This window comes from Rhineura floridana, chromosome 6, assembly GCF_030035675.1.
Source record: "Rhineura floridana isolate rRhiFlo1 chromosome 6, rRhiFlo1.hap2, whole genome shotgun sequence".
Classification (NCBI taxonomy): domain Eukaryota; kingdom Metazoa; phylum Chordata; class Lepidosauria; order Squamata; family Rhineuridae; genus Rhineura; species Rhineura floridana.
The window spans coordinates 63,175,651-63,192,889 of NC_084485.1; the positions used below are offsets into that span (position 1 = coordinate 63,175,651).

Consider the following 17,239-nt stretch of genomic DNA (forward strand, 5'->3'; position numbering starts at 1 on the left):
TCTTATGCTCAGTCCATACGAGAAAAGGGAGGCTCACACAGAGGGTTCCTGTGGGATGCAGCATTATGAGATCCTACTAGTAGATGCTGCAATGTCCTTTGCTGAGCCCCTCAACAGAGTACTGCCTCTGTCCTTTAACATGCAAGTAAAGGGCCATAGGAATATTCTGGGCCATAAGAACTGGAAGAAAAAGAAAGAGAAAATAAGCTGAGTCTACCCATTTGCCTTCATTGATTGGCTCCTCAAGGTGCAGAGATTATGTCAGGTTTGCCTCATGTGCTATCCCCTTGGCAGTATTACTAGGAAGGTCGTTGCTAAATTGGGCAAGACTGACTAGAATAGATGCTCTTGCTATCTTCCACTTTTTCTCCAATAGTCTGGCTCTTCAGGGTGTGGAGATGATGTCAGATTTGCCTCATTCGTGGTCACCTTGTATTAATGGGACGTTTATTGCTGGGTTGGATAAGACTGACTAGATGCTCCTGCTGTCTTCTGTTTTCTCTCTGGTATCCTAGCTCCTCAAGGTATGGAGATGATGTCTAGTTTCCCTCATATGCTGTCACATTGGCTGTATTACTGGGAAGGCCACTGCTAAATTGGTTAAGATTGACTAGCTGCTCCTTATGCCTTCCATTTTCTCTCTGGTATTCTGGCTCAGATTCTGGTGTTGATTCTTCCTTTCTCTCTGGCAGCCAAGTAACTTCTTTGGTAGCTGTTGTGCTCTCTTGCACCTGTCTCCTCATTTCTGGTAGCCTGCCAGAGAATTCAGATATCAGAGTAAGTTTGATTAAAAGTCTTGGGGAAATTTTTAAAAATTCACCCGGTACTGAAATTATATCAGTGTACATGTCAGCTAAGCCTCCATACCAGAGAAACCCCTTTCCCTAATGTCCAGTATACCTCAGTCTGTAGTGGAACCAAGAGAAGGGCCTCTACTTAAGATATGAGTGTATAGACAGGCACATGTAGAAACAGGATGATCCTTCAGGTACCTGGTCCCAAATTCTGAAGGGGCTTAAAACAAGTACCTGGATTTGGGCCTACAAATGGGCTTTAAGGCAGTGCAGTTGCTGAAACACTGTTGTAGTATCATAACATCTAATCCCAGCTAGTAATATTGCAGCTATATTTTGAATTATCTGCAGCCCATATAATGCATTACAGAAGTATAATCTAGAGATTATCAGAGAATGGTTACATTTTGCTAGGTTATGTCTATCCAGATACAGTTGCAGCTGATAAACTAGCCTGAACTGCTGGGACTGGAGTGGGGAACCACTAGCCATACTAGCTGGGGCTGATGGGAGTTGCAGTCCAACGACATCTGGAAGGCCACAGGTTGCACACTGCAGTGCTAAAAGATGCACAGCCCCACAGGAGCAACTTGTTCCTCCAGTGACAAAGCTGGAGCAACCCCATACTGAACATCTGTTCCTTCAGGGGAGTGCAACCACATCTAGAAATGACACCAATATTTGAGCAGATGTACCACTCAGTAAAAGTAACTTGACCTTGTCTGAACAGAGTCATAAGAAAAACAGTATTAATGACTTTCCTTCTAATAGTGGCTTAATTCTCTGTGGCAGCTCCTAAATTGTGGAACTCCCTCCCCACCAAGGTGCGTCTGGCAACTTTACTGCACAGTTTTAGGCAAATGCTGAAGATGCACCGCTTTACCCTGGCCTTTGACACCTGAGACACATATATTTTAGGGCCCATCATATTTTGTGATTTTGGATTGTTTTCAATTGGTTTTAATGCCATATTTTAAAATTGTTATAATGTACCCTGAGACCTCTGGTTAAGGGCAAACAACAACAACAACAATAGCAGCTATCTTGCATCCGCTTTAACATTTTCAAAAAAGCGCCTACAGAGAGCTTGTGGTAATATCTAGGTTTATTTCTGTTTATTCAAGAAATCTACTAAAGTTCTTTAACTGGTTGACAACTCTAAAGTGCACTCCTGTGTGCAGGTGAGTTTATTTTGCCACCATTATGCATCTTGGGAAGCTACTTGATACAACAGCTTTCCCAACAGGTATGCTAACAACAAACTAACTACATGGGTTTCACATTTGGAGGTGTATGCAGATATTATCATCATACAGGTAAAATGTCATGTTTTATATATAGCCTTTAAGTGAAACCATTTAAAAAACATTTTAATTGATTTTAAAATATAAAAAACAAACTAAGAAACAGGAAAAGAAAAACAAATCTCCATGTAAAACAAAACAAAACACGCTGTATCATCTGAAATGCACTGTCTGGATAACCATAGCTTGTATCAGCTACCCAGTCACTATATTCATAGGAAAAACACAGCTCACATTTTTATTTTTTTTATTTATTTAACAAAATTCATATACCACTTAATGTAAAGACCTCTAAGCAGTTTACAAAAAACATTGTACTTCATATGATAGAGTGAACTTTTCTCTACACGGAGACAATCTCTGTGTAGGTAATATATGGCATGGACTTTAGAACTGTAAAACAGAAAGGAAAAAGGGAGTTTGGTAAAAAGAAAAGTTTTACCTTTGTGGTGAACAAGATTTCTCATAAGCCGTTTTACTTGCCACAATCAATACAGGTAAAAAGCATGCTAAAAAGATACAACAATAACAACATAGACCACATTATCCTAGTAAAAAAGGTGCACAAGAGGCCAAGAAAAAATATGCACGACTGAAAATTTGAATGCTGTTAATAAAATGCAATGAACTGTCATTTGGTGATCACAAGTCACTCTGAGACCAATCCATTTATCATTAAGGACAGAAGAGAGACTGGCAATTCATAGCCCCCCCTTTTTTTTAGTACGGGAAACCATTTGAAATAGCCAAAATCTCCAACATTCCCATTTTACAGGCAGAACTATTATGTGTGTCATCTTACTGATGATACCCTAAGCAAAAATAATAAGCAAGGGGCCCTCCAGACAACCTGTTTCTTGAGCACTCATCTGATTTGCTTGTACAATCCCTACACAGAGGTTAGATTATATTTGGTCTTTACTGAGCATTTGTTTTGATTTGTTTTTGGGGCAGTTATACAAGAATGAGCATTTGTCCTGCATTCACCCTGATTTGCTTGCAGGATATTTAAATGTCTTTTCATTAGCCATTCGTGCATCCCACACTTTTCAGTGCATTTCCCCATCACTTTCCAAACCACAAAAAGTCTGATTGTTTTTAAGTAGACTTTTGAGCTAGGGCCACAGAGCCCTTTAATCTACTTTAACAGCAGAAACCTAAAGTCCCGGTATGCGCTTGAATCCCTCCCACAAATTAGTGACAGTTTAGAGGCACCCCATATTTATTCAGATTGCTTCATCTGGAAAAAAAACCCCTAAGTATCTTTGAAATTAAGCTCTAGCCAGTTTAAAGCTGTATCTCAAGAAGAAAAGAAACAAAACCTACAAATTATTTGAAGGTTTTCACCCTAAAGATGTGAATAGATAAACGATGATCAAAGATTTGAGCACCAGTGCTAAATTTCTGAAATATGGAAGACTATGAATAGTGTTAACACTTTTCAAATGTTCAGAAGTAAGAATGTGAGTGTAGGCTTTGAAAAATCCAGAGTCAATTAACCCAAAAGTAAATCCTGTCCAGCAAAAACAAATAAAAATAAAAATGGGGAAACCATCTAGGGGCACATAAACCAATTGTAAGCATTTTTAAGTCCCCCTGATTTCAATAGCAAGAGTTAAGCATGGGCTCAAATCTCTCAAATTAATGAGACTTTAAAATGCGTATTTCTGGCTGAATAGTGCACAGCTTTCTGTGAACCCAGAATATTTAGCTATTGTTAAAAACCGTATGAAATTGTATTAAACACTGGCATGTGAAAATGTATAACGTATGTTCATGTTTCCCCCATTCATTTTCAAGAAATTACATACCAGCTATAAGCATTCTGAAGAAAAAACCTAGAAAAGAGGGGGAAAAGATTAATTATTGAAAGGCTACTCATTCAGACTGGCAGCCACATCAAGATGAATTAGAAACTGAAATACGGCAGCTAAAGGTGGATTTCATATCACAACTGGTGGATATGTTTCGCTTACTGTACAATACTTTTTTCTGTTATAAGTGAGTTGGCCACTGCAAAATTTCTCTTATGTTAATCAAGAAACTATATAGGTTTAAATAATAAACAGTGGCTTTATTTGACTCATTAATCCTGATTGATAATTATTTTTAAAAGCTTCCTTTTAAAATACTATAGTTGCAAATCTCAATTTAAAAATAAGTATTCAAAGATTACGCAAACTACTTGCAGATTCCCAAAATCCACCAAAGGAGAACTACATCCTGCGAGTTTGGGGGCTCTGGTCCTTTACAATCTCTGAAGGCAGGCTCAGCTTCACACACTAGAATATGGTGCTGCCAGAGTGCACAAGCGGGTAATATGGAGAGAAGGCTCACCTACATTTCCTGCATTGAGCAGGGGGTTGGACTTGATGGCCTTATAGGCTCCTTCCTACTCTACTATTCTATGATTCTATAACCTCTTGAAACATTGCACCTTAAGGAAAATCCCAATAACATGTAGTACCACCAGTCTAAAGATGGTGAGAACAATCCTAATGCAGCTTTCTTCCTCCTGCATGCTTAGTGTAATACCTCAGAGTTCTGCGCTAGGATGAGGAGAGGCATATTGGCAATCACACTGGAGTCTAATAAATTCAACATTATTTCTTTATCACAGGAGTCACCACCAACTCATTGCCCGCTGGTGATATGGCACCCACAAAGGCCTTCAATGGTTCCCCCAGCAGGTAGCCCAGAATCCGAGCTCTCATTTTTTAAAAAAGAAGTTGCTAGGCTTTCTAGACAAAGGTTATGGAGCAAAATGTGCAGATACCCTTCTACGTCATTTCTGTGAAATGAGCCAGCCTGACTGCTCCTGCCTGTCAGTCTTATTAGCCAAAGAGTGAAGTCAGAGCTGTGATTGATAGGTGCAGGTCCAGTACAAACAAGTGGCCAGGTCAACCATTAGCAAAGGGCCCCTGTAGCTGGGGCTGGGAGGGTGGAGCTACCGTTATGCAATTCCTGCCAGTGTTGGGTCACAGGGTGTAATTGAAAACTGGGGTCAGACCATTCTGCAGATTGCAGAGAGGGAGGTCCACTCTCCCAGGTGACACCACCTGCATGTTTAAATGCATCCAGTTGTGTCCCTTCTCGCATTGCTGCATCAGTACACTGTGTGCACATGCCTGCCATCATCCAAGAGGGTGGCGGGGGTGTCAAAATACCCTGGCCAACATCTTGGGTTATGGCAGGGATGTGTGCCGATGCAGCAATGCAAGAGGTGGCGTAACCAAATGTATTTACGTGTACACACACAGTGGGGCAGAGGCCCGCTACAGTCTAGTGCTGGCCCTGGATAAATGAATTACTACTACACAATAAGTGTGGGTGAATGTTAAAGAACTTCCCTCCCCTCAAAAGGCAAATGTGAAAAGTTTCCAAAGAGTCTTTGCCATGCCTCGAGACTTCCGGGAAGGGTGACTTCGCTTGTGCCTGCTTTTGGGACGGGCTCCCGCCTCAAAAGAAGCTTATTCAGATATAAATCAGTCAGAACATTTTTTTTTTGACTGATGAAATTTCTCCCGGGCAGGGAGAAACGTAGAGATCAACCTCAAAAGCCTGTTTTTGTTGGGAGGACTGGATTTCATTAATTTATGAGATAAGGTCCAGCCAACAATGCCGGACGGACTTCCTAACAAGCTCTATCTGCTTAAGCGATACGTTTATCTTTTCTTTAAAGAGAGAACGGACTAACAGGCAAGCACCCTTCTTTCTATTATTTTTTTTACTTGGTTTAAATTGTTGCAGCAAAAGGAGATTTGTCAGATTGATCGGCTTTGGACAACTTCTGGGTGAGATATAGCTCTTCTCTGTTATTCACGAAATTAACAGCTTATCTCTGTTTCTGTCGCAAAAAGCTGTCCTGGAAGTGCATTCTAAAGATAATAAACAGAAGAGGGATTTCTATTCCTGATTTCTATTCCGAGGAATATTATATTGTCTGGGACTATTCTCTTTTTGGTCTATTTTATTTTGACGAATCTGCTTCTTCACGACGCCACTAACTGTTTTGATGCTGGGAACTAAATTTGTTTTGCATTCTTGAGCATAGAGAGATAAGGCAGGTTGCTCTGTTTATACTGTGATGTCATCGAGCCTGGAATATTAACCCAATTGTTGCTGAAATAAGAAGTGGTTCTTCTTTATTTTTGTTTTGCTTTGTTTTCGTGGTTTTAAAAATGGCAATCAAGAAAGTGGCTGAGAATCTGGAAGTAATTATGTTTCAGAAAATAATGGATGAGATTGAGATAACGAAACAAACCCTGCGACAGGGTAGTAAGGAGCTGAAAATTGAACTGAGCAAAATGACGCAGGAGCTTAAAGAAATAGGGGATCCTGTGAGAGAGGAGAATGAGATCAGAGATGAGAAAAGAAAAAATAAAGGGAAGATACAAGCCCTGGAGATTGGAACAAATGTGGAATTGGAAAAAGATCTGGAGTTTATGGATTTTAGAAATAAAATCTACTGTTTGGAATTTAACGTTATCTCTGAAGAAATTAATGAAGATATTAGAGATAAAGAAATCAATGGCTTGGATAATCTTCTGGACTGGAATGATGTGATGGAGCTTGATATAGAGAAAATCTATGGAATTAACTGCAGCCATGTGACAATGGAAAAACTCTTAAGAGATGAGCCAGTGCATTTTGTAAAAAAGAAGAACACAGATATGACTTTACAACAGTATTTCAGCAACTTATTCAGAATGGATGGCAAGAAAATATTTGGGATAGAGGAAATTCCCATCAGACTCTTATTATATGACTATGGCTACAACAGCAAGATTATTATGGAATACTGATAATGGAAGATTGGACACTGAAATTACTGGACTTAACAGGACTATTGAAGATGGAAGATGGAACTAATAGGGATAATGGAATAATGGCTATTGAAATTATTGGACCTAACAGATTCTGATGAGATGGATTAATCGAAATGTTTATTTGGACTATGGTTATGACAATAAGATTATTATAATTATTAACGAGATGGATTAATTGACATGTTTATTTGGAGAAAAATTGATAGATATATTTCTTAAAGAATTGAAACCTCTCTTTGACTTTTTGTGGAAAGAATAAAGTAATGTTTATGAGATTTGATGATTAATTAAGATAACTACTGGAGGAAAGTGATTTTATAATATGATTTAAGAGACAGGATTGCTATATATTGTAGACCTATAACTGATTTGATATGTGACAAATGGGAAGTCAACATTTTATTTTTGTTTAATCATTTTTGTTTTGTTTTGTTTTTTGTCTTTGAATGTTTTATGATTTTGTTTTCTATGTTTTATGAAAATTTGAATAAAAATTATTGTAAAAAAAAAAGAGTCTTTGCCATGCCTCCTGCTTTGCAGGATCTAAAGACCACAAACCAATTAAGAATTCATTGTATAGTTAACTTAACAATACAATGGTATACACATCTAGATGTGGATCCAGGGTGTGGTCAATGCATCATTGTGGGAGGGAGTGGTTCCAGCTGCCCTCAAAGAGGCAGTGATCAGACCATTCCTGAAAAAGCCCACCCTGGACCCATTGGTGTGACAATTACCAACTGGTTGCAAATACCCCCTTCTTAGGGAAGGTGATTGAGAGGGTTGTAGCACTCTTGGATGAAACAGATTATCTTGACCCATTCCAGTCTTGGTTCAGGCCTGGTTATGGGACTGAATCAGCCTTGGTCGCCCTGATGGATGACCTTTATCGGGAAAAGGACAGGGGAGTGCAACCCTGTTACTTTTACTTGATCTCTCAGCGGCTTTTGATTCCATTGACCATGGTATCCTTCTGGGCCAACTTGGTGAGATGGCTATTTTACAGTGGTTCCGATCCTACCTCCAAGGTCATTTTCAGAGAACAGCATTGGGTGTTTGTCTTTTGGGCTCCTGGCAGTTGTGCTGTGGGGTGCCACAGGGTACCATCTTATCCCCCATGCTGTTTAACATCTATATGAAGCCCTTGGGAAAGGTCATCAGGTGAGTTGAAGCAAGGTGTCAGCAGTACGCTGACGATACCCAGTTCTATTTCCCTGTAGCGTCTGAATTGGGAGAGGCCACACAAGCCCTGGACCGCTGCCTAGACTTGGTGGTGGGCTGGATGAGGGCCAATAAAATGAGTCTGAATCCTAGCAAGATGGAGGCGCTATGGGTTGGTAGTTCCCGAGTTTGGATAATTGGTCAGTTGCCTGGTTTGGATGGGGTCGTACTCCCTCTGAAACAGCAGGTCCGTAGTCTGGGGGTGCTCCTGGATCCATCTTTGTCGCTACAGGCCCAGGTGACCTCAGTGGCTAGGAGTGCCTTTTATCAGCTTCAGCTGGTAAGACAGCTGCGGCCGTTTCTGGACCAGGATAGCCTGACCACTGTTGTCCACACACTGGTAACCTCCAGGCTAGATTACTGTAATGCCCTCTATGTGGGCTGCCCTTCAGGTTTGTCCAGAAGCTGCAGCTGGTGCAAAATGGGGCAGCAAGACTGCTCACAAGGGCAGGGTATCGCCAACATGTCATCCTGCTGCTGAAGGAATTGCACTGGCTGCTCACTTGCTACCAGGTCAAGTTCAAGGTTCTAGTTTTGGTGTACAAAGCCCTATATAGCTTGAAACCAGGATACCTGAAATATATTCTTACCCCTTATATACCCAGTCAATCACTGCACTCTGCAGGTGAGGGCCTCCTGCAGATACCATCTTATCAGGAGGTCCACTGTGCACAACATAGGAAACGGACCTTTAGTGTGGTGGCACCTACCCTGTGGAGCCCCCTCCCCTTAAATATTAGATAGGTGTCATCTCTGTTATCTTTTTAGCGCCTATTGAAGACCTTCCTGTTTCAACAAGCCTTTTAAGTTGAGACCTTATCCCAGTCGGCCTCTGTGTTGGAATTGCTTTTTAATATGTTTTAAAACCTTTTTTTATGTTTTTAACCTTTTTTAAAAAAAGATGTCTTGAAAGCTTTTTAAAAAATGTTTTTAAAGTTGTTTTATTTTAATGTATTTTAAAGTCTGTTTCTATGATACTTTATAGTGTTTTTAATGCTTTGTTTGCCAGCCTGGGTTCCTGCTGGGAGGAAGGGTGAGATATAAATGAAATAATAAATAAATAAATCTAATCAGAAGTAAGTCTCTTTGCGTTTAATGGGGCTTACTTCAGGAAAGAGGGTACAGGATGGCAGCCTAGTCTTTGGTTTAGGGTTGACATTGGGGAAAAGGGGATTCTTAGGGCTGTAATAGCTGTCTGGCAGGCAGAAATTCAACATATTAGACCTTTTTTAGTATGGACACACAATTATGGGGTAAACCTTACCATAACTACTCTCTAATTTTGCATTATGCCATGCCACCCATGGCAGCAATTTTGTGATGTGCCCCAGCACTCTCTCAAAATTTGAGATGTGCCCTGTGGTCCAAAAAGGTTGGTGACCACTGCTTTATCAGATAGGATTTAAGAGCTACAAGAAAGCTGAATATAATGAAAAATTACAATAATAAACAGACAAAATATCCCACAATGACCTCACTCAAAGCACTGCTCATTACATGGCAACTTGGACTTGTTGAATTAACTAGTACAGTAATACCTCAGTTAACAAAGTAGATGCGATCCTGGACATGACATCTTTAACAGAAACACTTGTACCAGAGGTAGGAATAACACTGAAAGAATAGGGATAGTTTCCTACACTCACTCATAGATGGTGGGGGCAGCTTCAACAGGGGCTTTAAAGGTTGCTTACCCAGCACCCTCCCCCTCCTCTGAATCCTATTGTATCTTCCCTCCCCAGCCCTGGGAGAAAGCAAGAGATCTCTTCTAATGCAAAGCAAACACACAGGCTTGTCAGTTTCACCCTAGCAAAGCAAAGGCACAGGCTTATCAGTTTATTGATAGCAAAGCAAAGACACAGGCTGGTCAGTGTCACCTTAAAGCCAAGGCACAGGCTTGAAAGTTTATCCATAGTAAAGCAAAGCTTGTCAGTTTCACCTTTTAAAAAGCCATCCTTAAAAGGAGCTTTGTTCCCAGAGGAATACTTAGGTATTACTGTAATGAAATGTCTGTTAACTGTAGCTAGTTGAGTATCAGTTCTGATACAGATATTTCACTGCAGTGAGGTCCACCTTTCTTTCTTTCTTTCTTTCTTTCTTTCTTTCTTTCTTTCTTTCTTTCTTTCTTTCTTTCTTTCTTTCTTCTATCTCATCTATCCATTTCCTTCTCTCTTTCTCAGGTCTCTCTCTTCAGCTGCTTCCCCAATTCTTTCTTCTTTGCTGCTCTCTTTCTTCAAGCCATGCTGCAACTGCCCCCCTTTTAATAGACATCTCACTCTCTCTTCTCCCCATTCCATGACACTCCCCTTTGCACAGTTAACATTCCAAGGATATCCGCAAAGGCATTTCACTAGCACTCCTCAAGAAACAGGCTTGGATACTGTGGTACAGTAAGGCATAAGAGAGACAAATGGTCTGGAGATGAGATCAGCTGAACAATGTGCAAGTTAAATCCTAACTGTTCTAGCTTGTCCTAACCAAGACTGTCAATCATGGGGTAAACAATAAGGACATCTATAACATTTCTCTCCCCACCCCACCCTGATGGGAAAACAGCTTTCTACACTGTTTTCAGCAGCAAACTGGTAGCTGGGAAGTTAAGAAGCACTCCCTACCCTCTCTCCCAATCATAGCCTCCTTTATTATTTTATTTAAAAAGTCAGGTGAATGACACATGCCTCTATTGACATTTAATTTAGTCCTTGCTCTGTTTAAACACTGTACCTTTTCTACAAGCACAATGGCTGTAGATGACCCCCAGCACACATCTTGCAGTTTAGATTATTCCTCAGTGTAAGAAATGGATCCTTCTGTCACTGACAGCAAATAGCCCTTCTTCCTAGTTCAAGGTATCAAATGGTACAAAAGAATCAGAAATGACTAAGCAGAATGTATGCTAATCCTCTCACTTTCCATGCACTACTGCAGGTGTGGGAACCTACTTCCTCCAGGCCAATCTTGGCCTACTGAAAACTGGAGTGCATTGTGACTGACACTAATATGAAATAAAACATGAAACGAAATATTAAAAAGTATTTGTGCTACCAAAATGCTGAAGCAGCTGTGGCAGTAACCAACATTAAGTCGTAAAGCCAGCCAGATACAAGGGCCCAAAAGGGACAAAAAGTGAATACGGTGTGCTTTGACCTCACAGGAATTGAAAAACAGCTACAAAGGTACACCACATAGAATAGAATGTGGAAAAATAAGGCCATCTGCTGCAACCAGCCTGAGAGGAATGTACCAGGCCAGAGGTCAAAGTAAAGGGAAAAAACTGTAGAATGGTTTACGAAAGCCTTGTATCCTGTGGAGAACAGAACAACAGGGCCAAGTTAAGGCTGTGTGGTACATCAAACAACCCCCCTTTAACCAAATCTGCCCCAATTGTGTGCTTGTGTGAGTATGAATGTAACAAAATTAGCAATGTCAACTGCTATTCTGTTAAGAGCTTAAATAAAAGGTGAACTTGTTACTATCTTGGACTTTCTTCTCTACAAGATCCACCCACTCTCAGGGCAGTGTCTTGATCACCCACTGGGTCCAGCATTAATTAAGAGATAAACTGCATGAAGGCAGCAGATTTGGCAAATTTAGTCATGCCTTGTTGAAGTTCTAAATTATTCTCCTTCACCAGCTCCTTCGCTCAGAGGATGGAGGCTCTGGCAAAGACAGAGGAGGCTGTGGAAGCTCTGAGGGCCAAGACAGAAGCCTCATGAGCCTCCTTTGTTTGTTTCTTTCTTTACATTATAAACATTTTACATTACATACATTTTTAAAAAAAGCTTTAAAAACATCTTTAAAAAGGAGTTTAAAACACATTAGAAAGCAATTCCAACACAGACTGGGATAAGGTCTCTACTTAAAAGGCTTGTTGAAAAAGGAAGGTCTTCAGTAGGCACTGAAAAAATAACAGAGATGACGCCTGTCTAACATTTAAGGGGAGGGAATTCCAAAGGGTAGGTGTTACTTCACTAAAGGTCCGTTTCCTATGTTGTGCAGAACGGACCCCCTGACAAGATGGTATCTGCAGGAAGTCTTAATCTGCAGAGTGCAGTGATCTGCTGGGTATACAAGGGGTAAGATGATCTTTCAGGTATCCTGGTCTCAAGTTGTATAGGGCTTTGTACACCAAAACAAGAACCTTGAACTTAGCCCAGTAGCTAGCAGGGAGCCAGTGCAATTCTTTCAGCAGCAGGGTGACATGTTGGCAATACCCTGCCCCAGTGAGCAGTCTCATTTTGCACCAGCTGCAGCTTCCAGACCAACCTCAAGGGTAGCCCGACATAGAGTGCATTTAAGTAATCCAGCCTGGAGGTTACCAGAGTGTGGACAGCCGTGGTCAGGCTATCCTGGTCCAGAAACGGCTGCAGCTGTCTTACCAGCCAAAGCTGGTAAAAGGCACTCCTAGCCACTGAGGTCACCTGGGCCTCTAGCGACAAAGATGGATCCAGGAGCACCCCTCGACTACGGACCTGCTGTTTCAGAGGGAGTACGACCCCATCCAAACCAGGCAAATGACCAATTATCCGAACTCGGGAACCACCAACCCACAGTGTCTCCATTATTGCTTGGATTCAGACTCATTTTATTGGCCCTCATCCAGCCCACCACTGAGTCAAGGGAGCAGTCCAGGGCTTGCACGGCCTCTCCCAATTCAGATGTTACAGAGAAATAGAGCTGGCTATCATCAGCGTACTGATCAACCTCACCCCAAATCTCCTGATGACCTCTCCCAAGGGCTTCATATAGATGTTAAACAGCATGGGGGACAAGATGGTACCCTGTGGCATCCCACAGCACAACTGCCAGGGGGCAGAAAGACAATCACCCAATGCTATTCTCTGAAAATGTAAACAGTGCCTCCAATACCCATCTCATCAAGTCAGCCCAGAAGGATACCATGGTATCAAAAGGTACCAAGAGATTAAGTAAGAATAACAGGGTCACACACACCCTGTCCTTCTCCCAATAAAGGTCATCCATCAGGGCGACCAAGGCTGATTCAGTCCCATAACCAGACCTGAATCCAGACTGGAATGGGTCAAGATAATCTGTTTTATCCAAGAGTCCTTGCAATTGGTGCGCCACAACCCTCTTAATCACCTTCCCTAAGAAGGGGATATTTGCGACCCGGCAGTAGTTGTCGCAAACCAACGGGTCCAGGGTGGGCTTTTTAAGTCCAGTGTCACACATTCTCTGGATGCTTAAGAACCTTTTCCTCTCCCTTTGGACTAATGCCCAAGAGATCAGAGCATCCACTCTGGCATCCACTAAGGTAACCTGAATACAGCTCATAACTCCCTGGGTGAAAGCATAACATTTTATGGACATGATACTGCTGGCCTGCAATCCCTCTTCAAAGGAAAGAGCAAGTTGTCCTTAAACCAATTCAGCCCCAGACTTGAATGGATGAGATTTGTTGGTTGACTCCCTTACTTAGGTCCCAGGGTTTTTCTGGCCTTGTATAGCAAAAGGGGAAACCCTTACAAGAGAGCAGCTTCTGTGGCACCACAACTTCCAACAATTCTCCCTCTTTATCAGAAGAGAGGGGACAGAGCACAGTTTATCATGGTGTAGCAAACTTGTGCCACTGTGCGCATCATGTGCAGCCAAGCTGCTCTCCTTGCCTTCCAAGCACTTCTGGATGGGAATAGATAATGTGCCTGCTGCAGCACCTAAAAAAGGAAAGAGCTCTTAGACAGCCATCACTGACATATGGTCCCAGGCACTGCTTCATCTAAACTCCTAGGAGGCATTATGAGCATGTATCCTGTCACGATCTGGTGCAGAATGATGGAAAGAGCTTCCTCTAGAGTGCCAGGGGGGATGGTTCCCATAATGGTTTCTTTGCCAGTACATAATACAGCTACCATGATGAAACGCAGCAGTCTCTCTTAGCATCTGCCAGGCAAACAGCCAATTAAAGGCCTCTTTAGCTGTGCCCAGCAGAAAAACTAATGATGTAGCAAGTGTCCCTTAATAGCATGGGGAGGGACTCAAAACTGCTCTTCAATGGGCCTCCATGAAAGGCCATACTCTCCACTTGTGACACAGTTCCCCTCCCACCCACCCCCCGAGATACCAGACCACCGAAGGGCTGTTTCAGCAGAATCTTAAGCTCTCAGAGACAGCCTAGCCCTATCAGGTGCCAGGAGGGAGTCAACAACATTGGAGCTAATGGGATGTGCTCCCTGGGCATATTCCACTAACAGGCCCAGATTCCAGCTATACTCTGAAAGCCTTGAGGAACAATTGTCAGAAGAATGCAAGGAGAGTACTAGACTGGTCTCTCTGAGGGACAGTCTCCTTAATAACTTGTAACAGATGTAATAATTTGTCTCCCCACTCCCAAAGATACAAGAACAAAAGGAGAAAAGAAACAAGGGAAGCAGAAAAGATAATGTGTGTGTGTGTGTGTGTAGGCGAGTCAAGATAAAATAGAAATCTAAGGTAAAAAAGATAGGAGAGCTAGCCAGGCCTGTCTGTTAGGGTAAGCAGGATGGAAAACTAGGCGGAGGATGCTCTCCTACAGAGAGCTCACTAGTTGCCCGATTTGAATAGTCCTACCTTCTGGAGTGAGCAGAAAGAGCAACCTGACTCAAGATATATTCCTCCACTGTAGGGAAATCAGATCTGATCTTCCCCCACCCACCCTGACTGATAGCAAATGTGAAAGGAAAGTAACCAGTCTAATCAGGAAGCTGGAGCTGGGAACCCATGATAGCTTGATTTTTCTCTTGGTGAGAATCCAATGCTATATAGCATTAGGGTCCCCGCCCCTGAAAAAATCCAAAGGATGACCATTATTTGTTAGAGCACTAATGCTGTGAGCCCGATCATCTTATGCATAAGTAAAACCATAACCAACAAAGACACCAGTCTCCAATGATCTTCACTCTAAGGAAACCAAATCTGAGATATGTACTGGCACACACCTCAAATCTCTACCACTCAGACATTTGGGCATGTGTAACAATACTTTCACAAATCTTAAACTTACTCAGAGAACAAACTGGAATATTAGGCAACCATTTCTTCCCACCAACGTAATTAATCTTAGAGGACCCTTTCAAAGTATAGCCAGGATAACATTCAATAGTAACTTCATCTCCAGGGTTATAGCGTCGTTTCTCCCCAAGAACTATTCTTCCATGATGGATGTAGAGTTCAGAAGTGTCTGGTGATGTTCTAACTGAAAACACAAACAATAATTAATATACAGCAACACTAAACTTCACACAAAATAAGAGTATTTTTCAAATTTTGATACTTGTGTAGCTTGATTTGCAAGACAGAGAATGTTCTACATCAAAATGTTAAGAAAACCCTCAGCTGTTGTGCATAGATTTGGAATGTCCCAAGTTCTTAAGACTAAGAGTGAATATAAAAATCTGCCCAAGCCTAAAGAGGAAATGGATGCTGTGCCTGCGGATGGAGACGAGAATGCCAACACAGTTCCAGTTAACCAATGGCAAGGACAGGTGGGCAACCTTCAGGTGACAGACCTTCAGTGCTATCTCACAGTTCATCTGAGACCACAAGCCACACCTTCTCCAAGGTGCAGGACACTACTGACTTGCAACTAACACCTTCAACTCTGTAACAAATTATTATTATTACTTAGTATATTTGTATGCCACTACTCATCACTAGGTGACCTCAAAGTGGCTTCCATAGCAAAAATAATACATTATAAAAAAGATCAACAGTATCAATAACACCACAAATATCACAAAACAGGCTCAAAACTGAAATCAATCTAAATATAACCTGGTCTTCAAAAGCTGGAAAAAACAAATAAGTTTTTATCACGCAGTAGAGCCCCGTCATTGGTATATCCATCCATGTCTCCAAAAGGAGACAATTCCACTATAGGGCACCACTACAGAAAAAATCCTTCTCTGGGTCCTTCTCTGGACAGAGTAATGTAGCCACCCATCTAGTGATGGAGGAATTCTTTCAGGCATTCTTATGAGTGGACAACGGCTGCCATCTTGCTTTATAGTGGCCACCCAGAGAAACCTACTTAGAAGCATGAGCCCTCACTGGTACCAAACAGGCACTGCCCAAAGCCACTGACTTGGGCTTCTATAGCTAAATATCTTCTTCCTGGGCCACACCTCTGAGAGCTGCAGGTAGAGACAATTCTGCTAACAAGCAGGCACATGCTCACAGGGTGCAGCAGATGGTTACCAGGAATGTTTTCAGCACTGCTTTGGGCTTTTACAGCTAAATATCTTTTTGCTAACAAAATGTAATAGCAGCACTTCCTAACAAACCCCCTTTTATATAATCAGTCACATGATTTGCTGTTTGCTTTCACCTGCCAAATAAATGAATTTGTGACCAATAAATATGACTCATTGATTAACACTTGTGTGTTTCTTGGCTGGATTCACTGGGAAGCAGATTCAGTTGATTATGGGAGGTGGTTCTTTCACAAAATGTATACTCTGGGTGGGCTTCAGCTGTGTGGGACAAAATGAAAAAATGGAAAGGGGGGAAGTTTTAAAAAGTGACAAAGAGGAAGGGGTAATTGGGAAAGGAAAAAAACCTGTCTTTGACATGTGTTCTTAAAGGTATTGCTTCCAAAGCTAAAGGTTACACTAAGGGGATTAATTGTTGATATTTGTGACTGTGAGGAGGGAGGGTAAGAGGGGAAATTAGGATTGCTGTAAGAAAAGCTGTGACTTGCACAGCTTTCGCATCTATCCAGGTAGCCACTAGGAAGTGCGCTGGTGACATGCTTAGAGTTCCCAAGAATGCTATGGAGGTTCCCCATCCAGCATGTCCATCCATCCATCCATCTACCCAAAAGCAAGCAGAATTCTCCCTATCTACTTTCTGCACACCATGCATAATTTCATACACCCCTTATCAGGGGCGTCACTACCGGGGTGCGGAGGGTGCGGACTGCACCCGGGTGACACCCTGAGGGGGGTGACACCCAGAGCCGCCCCGCCCCGTTGCCCCGCGCCAACTCCTCCTCGGCGGCGGGCGGGTGAGACCAAAAGCAGGTGCCCGCTTGCTGGTGGTGAAGCCGGGACAGGCCTCCCATCGCCAGCCTGGAGCGCGTGGTGAGTGTGTGTGT

General features: G+C 42.1%; 1 protein-coding gene across 1 annotated transcript in view; it reads right to left on the bottom strand.

The window, feature by feature from the left end:
- Positions 1-539: 539 nt before the first annotated feature.
- LOC133386840 (C4b-binding protein alpha chain-like) overlaps positions 540-17,239 on the bottom strand; it is a 31,287-nt gene continuing 14,587 nt past the window's right edge. The window contains exons 5-7 of the mRNA XM_061630610.1: positions 15,149-15,340; positions 2,541-2,607; positions 540-753 (exon numbers count right to left, since the gene is read on the bottom strand). Coding sequence (XP_061486594.1) covers positions 540-753; positions 2,541-2,607; positions 15,149-15,340 — 473 coding nt within the window. The remainder of the gene's footprint in view (positions 754-2,540; positions 2,608-15,148; positions 15,341-17,239) is intronic.